Source organism: Pan troglodytes, chromosome 13, assembly GCF_028858775.2.
Source record: "Pan troglodytes isolate AG18354 chromosome 13, NHGRI_mPanTro3-v2.0_pri, whole genome shotgun sequence".
Lineage (NCBI taxonomy): Eukaryota > Metazoa > Chordata > Mammalia > Primates > Hominidae > Pan > Pan troglodytes.
The window spans coordinates 129107411-129120391 of NC_072411.2; the positions used below are offsets into that span (position 1 = coordinate 129107411).

The 12981-nt window shown below is 40.6% G+C and overlaps 1 protein-coding gene across 13 annotated transcripts in view; it reads left to right on the forward strand.

The window, feature by feature from the left end:
• The window catches only part of RHBDD1 (rhomboid domain containing 1), a 194741-nt gene that overhangs the window by 58171 nt on the left and 123589 nt on the right, over positions 1-12981 (forward strand). For 11 of the 13 annotated variants that reach the window (XR_008546715.2, XR_008546716.2, XM_016950599.4 and 8 more), the window contains 2 exons: positions 3283-3805; positions 5865-5997. Coding sequence is in view for 10 of the 13 variants with exons in the window: in XM_016950599.4 (XP_016806088.1) it covers positions 3373-3805; positions 5865-5997 (566 nt within the window). In the remaining 3 variants the exon portion in view is untranslated. Of the gene's footprint in view, positions 1-1996; positions 2809-3282; positions 3806-5864; positions 5998-12981 lie in introns of those variants that run through there. The other 2 variants (XR_010149904.1, XM_016950603.4) reach the window with 2 other exon arrangements.

Sequence of the window (12981 nt, forward strand, 5' to 3'; positions counted from 1 at the left end):
TCAACAGTGGAGAGCTGGGAGGTGCCAAGGGATGCAGACAGAAAGACACCTTTTCATCCAGCCAGAAGTAACTCAGGAAAGTGCAATCAGAGCCTGGGACCCAGTGTGAAGTAAGACTGGGAATTCTGTCCTTTTATCTATATTCTTCATTACTAATGATTGTAATTGAGGGGCAAGTTTTTCTTGAGCAAAGATGTAGTTAGTTTTGATTTTCTGCTACATAAAGCCCAGCATCATAAGACACTCTTGGCAATGATATTGAAGGGTTTATTTTGTGATTTCTTGTAAGCTGATTATTTACTGATCAATGATCAAGGCCAGTTTTTCCATTGTTCCTGTTAAAGGTAATAATGTTTGATATATATAACATAAATATTTCTGTGTGTGTGTGGGCACACATGTGTGCACACATATTGATAAATTTAGGAGAATTACAAAAAAGTTACAGTAGGTAAAGAGTTGAAAATTGACTTGAGTTCTAATGTGAAAAATATAGGCCATTTATCCAAAGTTATGTGGGAGCATTTCAGTTTAAATTTCATTAAATTCTCTAGTTCATAAGAATGCTACAGAGCTACAATAATAACAATATAGAAACGGGTTGTGCTAATACATGGGGTTGTGCCAATAATGTGTGTGTGCATGCACGTGTATGTATATGGCTAATTTTGTGTGTGTATGCATACACATACGTATATATACACATGCATAATTTTTTTCTGAACGTTGTTTTGGTGTGATGTTGATAATAAGAATCCATATGGGGGCATAGGAGTACGTTTGAGTCTTTTTAGGATGTTACCATTTGCAAAGGAATTAATTCTCACATAAGTAAGTTTACTTTATAGAAATGAAAGTAGTAGCTACTGTTTATTCTGCATCTCTTTTGTTCCAAGCATGTTACAGTAATCCTGGGAAGGAGGTTTTATGCTTCTTAAAGTGAGGAAATTGAAGTTCAGAAAGTTTAAATGATTTGCCCCAGGTCACAGAGCTAGAAGATAGGAGAATCCTGCCCTTTTTTTTTTTTTTTTTTTTTTTTTACTCTAAAACTCATGCATTGTCCAGTGTGCAGTCCAAGTTAGAATCCTTAGGGTATTAGAGTGAGTTACCTGTTTGGTTGGGGGCCAATTAATCTCCACAGAGAAAGCAGAAACCATTAGATGAGAACTTTTTCAACATTTTGCCCCTAATAGCTACACTTGATTTTTCTTTTCTTTCTGTTAAGAGGAAAAGGCTCTTCCCTGCAAGCACTTGATCCTTTTTATTTATCTCTTGCATCTTTAGTCTGTGTCTCTGCCTGCATCTCTTCCCTTACTAGCTTCTTCTCATGAGCATAAAACAGTCCCTCCCTGACTTAGTCCGTTTAGGGTTGCTATAAATACCTGAGTCTGAGTAATTTATAAAGAAAAGAGGTCTATTTAGCTCACAGTTCTACTGGCTGTAAAGTTCAAGACTGAGCATCTGGTGGGGGCCTCAGGCCATTTCCATTTGCGGTGAAAGGTGAAGGGGAGCTAGCATGTGCAGAGATCATGTGATGAGAGAGGAAGCAAGGGAGTGGGGAGGTGCCAGTCTCTTTTAACAACCAGTGCTGGCAGGAACTAATAAGAGTGAGAACTCATTCACCCCCTGACCCCAGGGAGGGCATTCATCTTTGCATGAGGGATATTCCCCCATGACCCAAACACCTCCCATTAGGCTCTACTTCCAATACTGGGGATCGGATTTCAACATGAGGCCGGGCGTAGTGGCTCATGCCTGTAATCCCAGCACTTTGGGAGGCTGAGGCAGATGGATCACCTGAGGTCAGGAGTTTGAGACCAGCGTGACCAACACGGTGACACCCAGTCTCTACTAAAAATAGCCGGGCATGGTGGCACATGCCTGTAATCCCAGCTACTCGGGAGGCTGAGGCATAAGAATCATTTGCACCCAGGAGGTGGAGGTGGCAGTGAGCCAAGATCATGCCATTGCACTCCAGCCTGGGCTACAGAGTGAGATTCTGGCTCTAAATAAATAAATACATTCATTCATTCATTCATTCATTCATTCAACATGAGGTTTTGGAGGGACAAACACCTAAACCATAGCACTCGCGAAAGGCAATACCTTCTGTATTAGTTAGTAATTGTTGCATAACAAACCACTCCAAAGCTCAGTGAAGTAAACCAAGTACCATTTATTTAGCTCACTGTTTTGTGGGTCAGCAAATTAGGCTGGGCTGAGCTAGACTTACTTGTATACCTGTGGTCAGCTAGACAGCTTCACCTCTGGAGTAGTAGCTGACCGGTGCAAGGACCTTCAGGGTGACTGGAGTCTGTGCCTTTCTTTCATTACCCAGCAGGCTGGCCTAAAGTTGTCACATGTTGTTTGAGAGGGTTTCAAGAGAGAGAAGCCTATAAATCATCTTGAGTTATAGGCTGGGAGCTTATGTAATATCCCTTCCTCCACATTCTGTTAGCCAAAGCATGTCACAATGCCAGCCCAGGTCCCGCGGGGTGGAGAAGCGGGCTAGTAAGCCACGGAACTTCTCATTGTCAACCCCAAATCACCCTCGAAGACCGTAGTCAGATCACCACCTCAGGCTGTGTTGTGTGCCTGTGCTCTGGGTTCTCTCTCTCACTGCATTTAGAACATTATGTGGCCGCTGTTGGTTTATTTCTTGGTGGAAAGTGAGCCTCTTAAAAACAAGGACTGTGTTTCAACCCAGGATTTGGCTTGTAGAGTAGGTAACGAAAAGCTGAAGTTGTTATGAAAGTAGAGTTCAGACCACTGATATCTGGCAGCGTGGAAATTGGGATTAAAGATAATGTATGCTCGTGTCTTAAAACTTGCTTGTTGATGTTTAAAAACTTTGGAGCAAACTCATTCTAACATATCAAAATCAAATATTTCTTTGAAAAAAATGGAGGGGGTAAAGAATCCTGGCCAGGATTCTGAGTAGAAATCATTTAATACTTGCACACTATCTTTGTAGGTTTTTCATGAGGTTACATGTTTGTTTTGGAAGTGAAGTTAATTTCGTGGTGTGTTTGTCAGAGAAAAACATACCTGTCCATTAACTGATTCATTGGGATTTGGGATAACATTTCTATTCTAGAATGTAAAATGAAGGAAGGGTGTCAGTCAGCATCCTCGATATTACTCTTGAAGATGTTGAACATAAATATTTCTGTTAGAATGAGAAGTAGCATTTGCCTCATGGGAGTTTGCCTTGAAGTGAGTATGTCTTATATATGTACTAATTCTTAATTGATGGTTTTTCACATGCATTTTGTGTTTTAGGTTCAGCCGTCTGTATATCTCCCCAGATACCTGAAACTGACCACCTGAGTACGTTTTCCCATTGCTGAGCTGTTTGCCTGATATCTGGCCATGCAACGGAGATCAAGAGGGATAAATACTGGACTTATTCTACTCCTTTCTCAAATCTTCCATGTTGGGATCAACAATATTCCACCTGTCACCCTAGCAACTTTGGCCCTCAACATCTGGTTCTTCTTGAACCCTCAGAAGCCACTGTATAGCTCCTGCCTTAGTGTGGAGAAGTGTTACCAGCAAAAAGACTGGCAGCGTTTACTGCTCTCTCCCCTTCACCATGCTGATGATTGGCATTTGTATTTCAATATGGCATCCATGCTCTGGAAAGGAATAAATCTAGAAAGAAGACTGGGAAGTAGATGGTTTGCCTATGTTATCACCACATTTTCTGTACTTACTGGAGTGGTATACCTGCTCTTGCAATTTGCTGTTGCCGAATTTATGGATGAACCTGACTTCAAAAGGAGCTGTGCTGTAGGGTTCTCAGGTAAGGGAGACAAAATTTTGAGGTTGCATGCATAAAGGAAGCAAGGGAGGTGTGGCTGCTGTCATTTTATGAAGTGTGGGTCCCTATCAAATTCTGAGTGGTTAAGGGCTGCTGAGGCTTTGCATCTTGAAGAGGAGGCTGGAGCATGCAGGGACTAGTTTTTGCCATTCTACATTATGCTGCATTATTCACTCTTAGTCTGCACTAGGACCTGCTGGAAGGTGGTTTTGTAGAAGACATAGTATTGGAAATATGCACCAGCTCCTTATGGTAGGGTCACAGAAAGACCCACAGATGTATTTGTAATAGGGAGTTCTCAAAAAAGATGACTGTGCTTGTGAAGTAGGCTCAGTGTGCTCTCTCTGATTACCAACTTGTCTGCACCTGGTGAGACAGAGCACACTCATCTGCAACAAGTTACATGAGGCAGATTTAGTATTTACAGTTAGGCAGCAAGGGAAAACAGGAGCCTAGGATTCATCGTGAGCCCATCCTTCAAGGCTCAAAAAGCTGCCTAGGGCTGTTGGAGTCTTCACTGTGTGTGTTCCTTGCATGCAAATAAGGAACCCCAAAGAGGCAGCCAGGTACAAACCTGGGAATCACATGAATCACTGGGCAAAGCTTTGAAAGACATCCTATTCGGGAGAGGATTAGGCTGTTTTAGCCAGCCCCCTTTTATCTCAGGGTGTTGGATTTCCAGCACATTTCCACAGTTATTCCTGAGAACTACAAGCGAGAAAGGAGGGGGAGAACTACATAGGTCCAAGGCCACCTGGAGAACTGTCCTGCGATGCCTCTGGATGACTTCGTTAATAAATGCACCACACCCTGCTATGGCATGCTGGCCATGTTTTAGGAGCCATGATAATCACTCTGCATAACCTAACCAATTTAATTTATGCAGCAGATCCACATGGAGATGGGATTATCTTTATTTTATTTTATTATTTATTTATTTATTTTGAGGTGGAGTCTCGCTCTGGCGCCAGGCTGAAGGGCAGTGGCGTGATCTCAGCTCACTGCAACCTCCGCCTCCCAGGTTCAAGCGATTCTCCTGCCACAGCCTCCCGAGTAGCTGGGACTACAAGGCGCGCACCACCATGCCCAGCTAATTTTTGTATTTTTAGTACAGATGGGGTTTCACCATGCTGGCCAGGATGGTCTCTATCTCTTGACCTTGTGATTCACCCACCTTGGCCTCCCAAAGTGCTGGGATTACAGGCATGAGCCACTGTGCCCGGCCTTGATTTTATTTTACTTTTTTTATTTGTAGTTTTTTTTCTGACCACCTGCTGACTGTTGAGGGATTGTCTTGATTTTATAGATGAGGAAGCCAAGACCCAGAGAAGTGAGGTTACTAGCACAAGGTTACCCAGCTCGGAAGCGATGGAGCTGGGACTTGAGCCCAGTCTACAGATTAGCTGTGTGATGCATTGTCTCGCACCTTCTTCCTCAATAGTTCCTTTTTACAGATATTTCATGGGACCAAAATTGCCAGCAGGATTTAAATTAGGTGTTCTAAATATTAGAATGTGAAGGGGAGGAGAGAGGTAGTCCTGAAACAAGGAAATCTAATCCTTCCTTCTGCTTTTCCTGACATCCTTCCCCTTTCCTTCCAAGATGTATCCTTATGCATCTAATTGTGGGAGAAGAAAGAATATATGCCCTGTCTTCAACATGTTTTTCCATAGAGGTTAGAAAAATACATATTACTGGTATTTTTATTGAGTTAAAATTTATATAGCATAACTATTTTATAGTGCACAGTTCACTGGCATTCAATACTAATAATAGTATTTTATTCACATGGTAGGTATTATGTATTTAGTAGCATGCTGAACACCAATATGAACTTCTATATTTAGAAACATCAAAGGAGTGACTGCCTTTAATGTTGTCTTTTTACCAAATGCAAGGTTGTAAGGAATAGGGTATGTTTTAAAGCACAAAGTTGGATGTAATCGAATAATCATTTTCACTTTTAATTAGCTTTCTTTGTAAATATTGATACTCCTACTTTTGGATTGTTGATATTTGCGTGTTCTTCATTCTCTTTTAGGAGTTTTGTTTGCTTTGAAAGTTCTTAACAACCATTATTGCCCTGGAGGCTTTGTCAACATTTTGGGCTTTCCCGTACCGAACAGATTTGCTTGTTGGGTCGAACTTGTGGCTATTCATTTATTCTCACCAGGGTAAGTGTTTTCTTTTGGGGAATACAGTTGAAGGACCTGATGTTCCGTGGAGAAAAAAATTGCAATAATAATGAGGTAACCAATTGTTTTTCACAGTGAGGTTTATTCTTTATCTAATAGGACAGAATCAAGCTTAATAGTTTTAATGACAGATATTTCTGGGTTTGAATCTTTTCAACTATTGAGCTGTATAATTTTGGGTCACTTGTCTTAACTGAGTTGCAGATTCCTCATTTTTTTTAAGTAGGAGAACCTGCTATACAGATTTGAGGATCAATATTAACCAGCCAATCAGCTGGTTAATTCTGAAAGCAAGATTCCAAAGAAGCACATAGAAACCACATAACTATAAAGATTAAAAAGCTATAAGGTATGTTGATCTGATGCTTTTTATTATTATTATTATTATTTTTTTTTTGAGATGGAGTCTCGCTCTGTTACCCAGGTTGGAGTGCAGTGGCGTGATCTCAGCTCACTGCAACCTCCACCCCCTGGGTTCAAGCAATTCTCCTGCCTCAGCCTCCCAAGTAGCTGGGATTACAGGCGTGTGCCACCACGCCCGGCTAATTTTTGTATTTTTAGTAGAGTTGGGGTTTCACCATGTTGGCCAGGATGGTCTCGATCTCTTGACCTTGTGATCCGCCGGCCTTGGCCTCCCAAAGTGCTGGGATTACAGGCATGAGCCACTGCACCCGGCCGATCTAATGCTTTTAAGCCATTTTAGCTGTCAATTGTCTTGGTAGTAGAACTTTTTAAACAAAAGGCTTTACTTAACACTCAAAATGTGAAATGGATCAGCTCTGAAGTCTTTTGGGTTGAGAAGTGGAATGGGGCCCCTTTCACCTTACTCCCATGTTGCTGTGGCTTCCTCAGAGGAGGCACCTCCACAAAACCCTAGAGCTCCAGGAAGTACAGTTTCAGAACTGCTGATTTAGATGAATTTTTTCCCTTACAGAGAAGGACTTGGAAATTCGGAAGGTTAAGAGACTTATCAACAAACAGTTTGTGGTAGACACCAGCCTTGTGAGGATTCAGGCCCCCTGACTCCTGTCTGGGGCTCCTGCCCATTCATGCTGCACTTTCTTCCTTTGGTTCCTTTCTCTGCTTTTTGTTTAGAAAAAGGAAGATAAGTTGTGTTATTTTTTCCACCTCTTTCACCAGCTTCACTTTCCTTAATCTGTCTTGTGCAACTGGAAATGCATAATGTTTGTTTTTACTGTGGGACTGGACGTTGGCGAAGGGTGAGATTCAGGAAGGTTCAGAAAGAAGGAAGATTTCTATTTGCTACTGTTCTTTACAGACAGTTTTTATTTTGGTTTTGATTTGTGTGACTGTGCTGGGTGTCTTACCTTATTTGAGAGTATTCTCATGGGGCTGTGTGTCAGCCCGGTAACTCCAGGTCCTTCTTTAATGCTAATTTCCCATCACGGGCAGCCACTGGCAGCTGGCCTATAAATGACAGTGACGTGGCCCCTGAGTACCACTCATTTACAATTGTATTGCTACTTTTGACAGTTCCACGAAGAAAGCCTAACAAAATATTCAAAGTTTTCTTTGAGAAAGCATCCGGTAATGTCTGTCCCTTATCTGAACAGCCCTCTCTATACCTTGTCACTCACTGCTCCCCTGACTTGCTTGATGTGACTTGGTTCTCTGTGTCAATGATAGGCTCTTGTATGTGACTGGCAACACCCACATTCATATGAAAATCACTCCCTCTGCTATTTGAACTTTTATCCTGTGATGAATCCATTGAATAACAGTGCGTTTAATATTCTTATGCAACTATTTCTGAAGTGCTTTTTATGCATTTCATTTTTTAGGGTTCCCCCCAACTTACATGGAAAAGGGATGGTTGCATTTCTGTGTCATATGCATATTCTGTGTGGAGGCACCGGTAATTCTGAGCTTGGGAAGTAAATGAAATTTCCTGTCTTTGAACTTAAAGTCTTTTGATTTTTAAGATTTGACTGCTTTGAATGATAAACTTCTAATATACAAGCATCGACTTATGCATGTATCCAAATAAAGACTACGCTAAACACTGGCCCAGGAAACCTAAGCAGTGAATGCTTCTTTGAGATGGATCTCGGAAGAATGGCTGAAACTAGAGCTCTCTTTGCAATGCATTGTTATTTGCCTGATGGTTGTCAATTAGAATTTTCATTGGGAAAACACTGTAAATCTTTAGAACAAAGCTTGCTTTATTGCAGGACTGTATGGGCTGCCCTTTGGGAGGAAAAAAAATCTGCCAAAGCAAACATTTGGTGGACCTCTGTGTTTTATGAAAGCCACGGAATTAGTAATTTCCCCCAGTTACAGAGTTTTATGAAGGAAAGCCACCCCAAATAGGCATCGTGAGGAGTATGAGGCGTGTGGACTTGATGCCAGAGTGAAGCAATCTCCCTCATTCACGTGGTGCTTTTGCTTCTCACAGTCTCTGTGTGTACTTACTTCAGAGCTTGCTCTGCTTCACATCCGGCTTTCCATTTTCCTTCGTGTCCTGAGACCCTGATAGGTGATAGTGTCTGAAGAGGTGTCCCAGGAGGGAGATGTGCAGTCCACCTCTGGTGCCTCCTTCCTAGACTGGGCTTCTGTCCCTTCCCACCTCCTACCCCCACCAAGATTCTGTTGATGGGAGGAAGGGGGATATGTTGCCTGGTTTTACCTTCTAGTGAGATTATGAACCTCTGTGTGTTCTCATCTGAGCCTTAGGCTATCTAGACAGAAAACCAAAGTGGAGAATCATGAACATCACCCAGAGTAAGACAGCCACTCAGCGACTATGCTAGAGGAGAGCGGTTGAATGTGACAGGGCCAGGCTCACATACTGGCCGTGGGACCTCGGGCAAGGTACACAGCCTCTCCGAGCCTCATTTTCCTCACCTGTGTAATGGGCTATTACTTACCTTCTCTGTTTGATAAGTCAGTTTTAAGGTGTCCTATGCGAATGAACTCTTTGTAAACAATAGGAAGTACTCAACCCTTTTATTATGAAATAAATCACTGGATGTGTACACTGTTCCTAAATAGAATCATACCTAATTTCTTTTGCTTTCTAAAATTAATAAATCAGCTGTTATTTAATTTTGTTTGTTTGACTTCCACTCCCTACTTCCCTTTGCTCCTACTTGACTTTTTTCATCCTGAATGACAGCAGTCTAAAAATGCCCATAAGCCACTCTTAAACACTAAATAAGCAAGCCTTGGCTGCATTTGGACCCTGGGGTATTACAGTTGACCCCTGAACAACTTGGGGGTTAGGGGTGCTGCGCCCCCATGTAGTTGAAAATTCATGTATAATTTTTGACACCCCAAAGACTTAACTATCAATAGCCTACTATTGACTGAAAGCCTTACTAATAACATACACAGTCAGGTAACACACATTGTGCATGTTATATGTATCATATACTGTATTGTTACAGTAAGCTAGAGAAAATAAAATGTTATTAAGATCATCATAAAGAAGAGAAAATGTATGCACTATTTGTTAAGTGGAAGTGGATCATTATAAAGGTCTTTATCCTCATCATCTTCACATTGAGGAGGAGGAGGAGAAGAGGGGGAGGAGGAGTTGGTCTTATTGTCTCATGGGTAGCAGAGGTGGAAGAAGATCCTCATGTAAGTGGACCTGCATAGTTCAAACCCATGTTGTTCAAGGATCCACTGTATTTGGTAAAATATGACAGCTGAAAGCATTACCCCCTAGGCTTTAGATACTGCTTCATTGCTAATATTTGACAAGAATAAAATTACTTTGACCCAACTAAAAATTATTTGGCTAGATCGATCAAATGAGAGAAAAAAATATATTTTTTTACTTGTTTCAATTTTTTATTATACAGATTTTCAATTATTTTTCAATTTAAATTTTATTTTCAATTTATTTTTCCACTTGTTTCAATTTTCTATTTTCAAAAATATTTATAAATTTATAAATTTTCAAACATAAAGAAATGTTGATGCACCATTTGACAGTAAGTTGTAAACATAATAACTTCACCCCTAAAAACTTCAGCAGGCATCTCTTAAACAGAAAAATATAATTTTACAAAACCACATTACTGTTGTCATGCAAAAGAAAATTAACAGTAATTCCTTAATGTTGTTTAGTAATTGGTTCATGTTCAGATTCTCCTAGTGTTCAAAATGTCTTTAATAACTGTTGTGGCCAAAGGAGAACCAGGATCCAAAATTCACATATTACCTTTGATTATTGTATTTATTTATTCTTGTATTCTAAGATGGTCTTCCCACCTTTTTACTTTTCCATGAAATTGACATTTTAAAGATATCAGATCTCTCGTTTTATAGAATATCCCACACTCTAGACTTGTCTGCTTGTTTCCTTTGGGGCTTGTTTAACTTGTCCCTCTATCCGTTGCATTTCTGGAAACTGAAAGTTGGGTCTAAAGGCTTAATTAGATTCAGATTAAACTGGCTCTTTTTTGGCGATAATACTCCATAGGGATGATACATGTTGCATTACGTCAGGAAGGACATACATGCCGGGTGGCTCCTATGTTAGGAATTAGAAGTTTAATTACTTGGTTAAGGTAGTCTCCATTATAAGGGCACCTTTATCCCTTTGGAATTAGCAAGTACTATATGAGGTGACACTTGGACATCATGCGGATAACTTGTTTCCAGTAACTTTTTGTCTAGATCAGTGGTTATCCTTGTCTGGATTGTTTATTTTAGGGGGAATTATAAAGGATGACTTCTTCATTGGTTATTCCTTTTATATTTGTTTGATGAGATTAATCCAGAGTTGGGGGTTAAGACCCCAAGGCAAGGAATTGAGGAAGATGAATGTTTGTCAAAGGCTGGTCTTAGTTTTATGGACTTCAAGCTTATTTGGTTTTATGGGTTCTCCTTAGGAAAAAAGTACAAAATTGCACAAAAAAGTAAAAATTTTAAATGAGAAAGGGAAAGACAGTTCATAAAATTTTAAGACCTGACAAATATTATAAACATTATTAAATCCATACAAATAATATAATATTAATTCCCTGACACACCTCTGTAATATTTTCCCCCACAGGTTTTGCTGCATTCTTTCTGATCTCTTTTTCATATGAAAATAACCTGGCAATAGTATTTCCATAGAGAGAACATCATGGTGGCTCAAAATTAGTTTTCTATTATTAAGAGTTTAGAAGAGCTTTCTACACAGCTCATCATGTAAATTTTTAGAATCACTGTCCAACTTTGGAAAGCCTCTATCAATGTTTTTTTACAGGCAAGCTGTAAAATTTCAGTACTTTTCAAGTTTTTGTGAAGTGATCAATATCAAATGTTTTTTGAATTGAATCAAATGTTGTCATTGACCTTTAGTGGCAAAGTGCAGGTTTTAGTTTTCTTCATTGATCTACTTTGTTCTTAAATCAGCAAGTAATTTAAGTACTTAATTAATGTTCTTATGATGCAGTCCTCTTTATTCATTGCCAGAAAGCCAAAGTCCTACTGATTATTTGTTTACACTTTCTGATGTGATTTGCATATAATTTTGTTTGAGAATTATAAACACAGGAATTCTGATAAAGTTAGTTTGCATGATTCTCCAAAAAGGAAAGGAACATGGTACATTTATAATTGCATATACTGCATTATCATATATGTTCCTGATGTGGGAGAGCCTCTAATTTCAGTTTTGACTATATGAATGAGAAGTGAGTCCTCTTCTTACAGTTTTACATGCTTGGTGTTTGGAAGATTTTTCCAGACACTGGTCCTGATTCCAGCATGATGACTTTACTGCAAGTGCTAGCTGCCACAGGACACTTGAGAGTGCTGTGGGACCGCTGCTCTTGCATATCCTGTTATCATCCTGGTTACAAATGCACAGTGGGCATTAAGAGTATTTCTGGAAGCCATTTTTGCACTGTAAAGACTGGCAGTGACTCAGCTATGCACAGAAATGACCACAAACCACATAAATATACCATGCTGAACCCAAACCAAATGTATCCTCAACTCAACGTCCCTTTAGCTGAATCCCAAAAATGCCTGGGGCTACTCCAGTGACAACTGATATGGGAGGAAGTGTGACAGAGGGGGAGTTAGAGTGGAAAGAGACAGCAGTTTTAGTAGGTTGTGGTTAAGATATCTCACTTTCACAAGTATAAAAGAAATATGACCATGTGAACATGTTGCTGGGACCCCTCCCAGAGCTCTGAAGGAGCCCAGGCAAGTGAGGGACCTGATGCCTCATGAGCTTCTTGGCAAAGCTGCATGTTTCTGTTGAGAGGGGGTTGGTGCAGTGATGACTCTGGGGAAGGGAAAGTAATGGAGCTGAAGAGCCTTGTAGACTGCAGGATAATGGAGGAATTAAGAGATAGGAGGTTTTGTCAAGTTTGAAAACGGAGAAAGCTGTGAGAATAGAAATTGGTAGTCAGAGGAGAGGATGCTGGAGTTGGTTTTGCTGGTGACATGGCCCTGAGAATGTCTATGATGGTATGAAATTGAGACATGGAGGAAGAAAAGTTCCTGGTAGTCAAGGAGTTGTTCAAGGGGTTGTGAGTTTAAGGTGTTGGTGGGTCTGTTTTCACACTGCTATAAAGAATATCTGAGACTGGGTGATTTATAAACCAAAGAAGTTTAATTGACTCACAGTTCCCCATGGCTGAGGAGGCCTCAGGAAACTTACAGTCGTGGCAGAAGGTGGAGGTGATTCAAGGTCGTCCTACATGGTGGCAGGTGTAAGAGAGAGCACAGGGGAAGTACCAGACACTTATCAAACAACCAGATCTCATGAGAACTCACTATCATGAGACCAGCATGGGAGAAACTGCACCCATGTTCCACTCACCTCCTACCAGGACCCCCCTTGACACATGAGGAGTATATTCAGATTATGATTCAAGATGAGATTTGGGTGGGGACACAGAGCCAAATCATATCAGGAAGATTATCTGCATGGACAGTGCCATTACCTAGGAGGACTGTAGGAGGTAGGGTTGGGGGACAAAGAATGTGAGG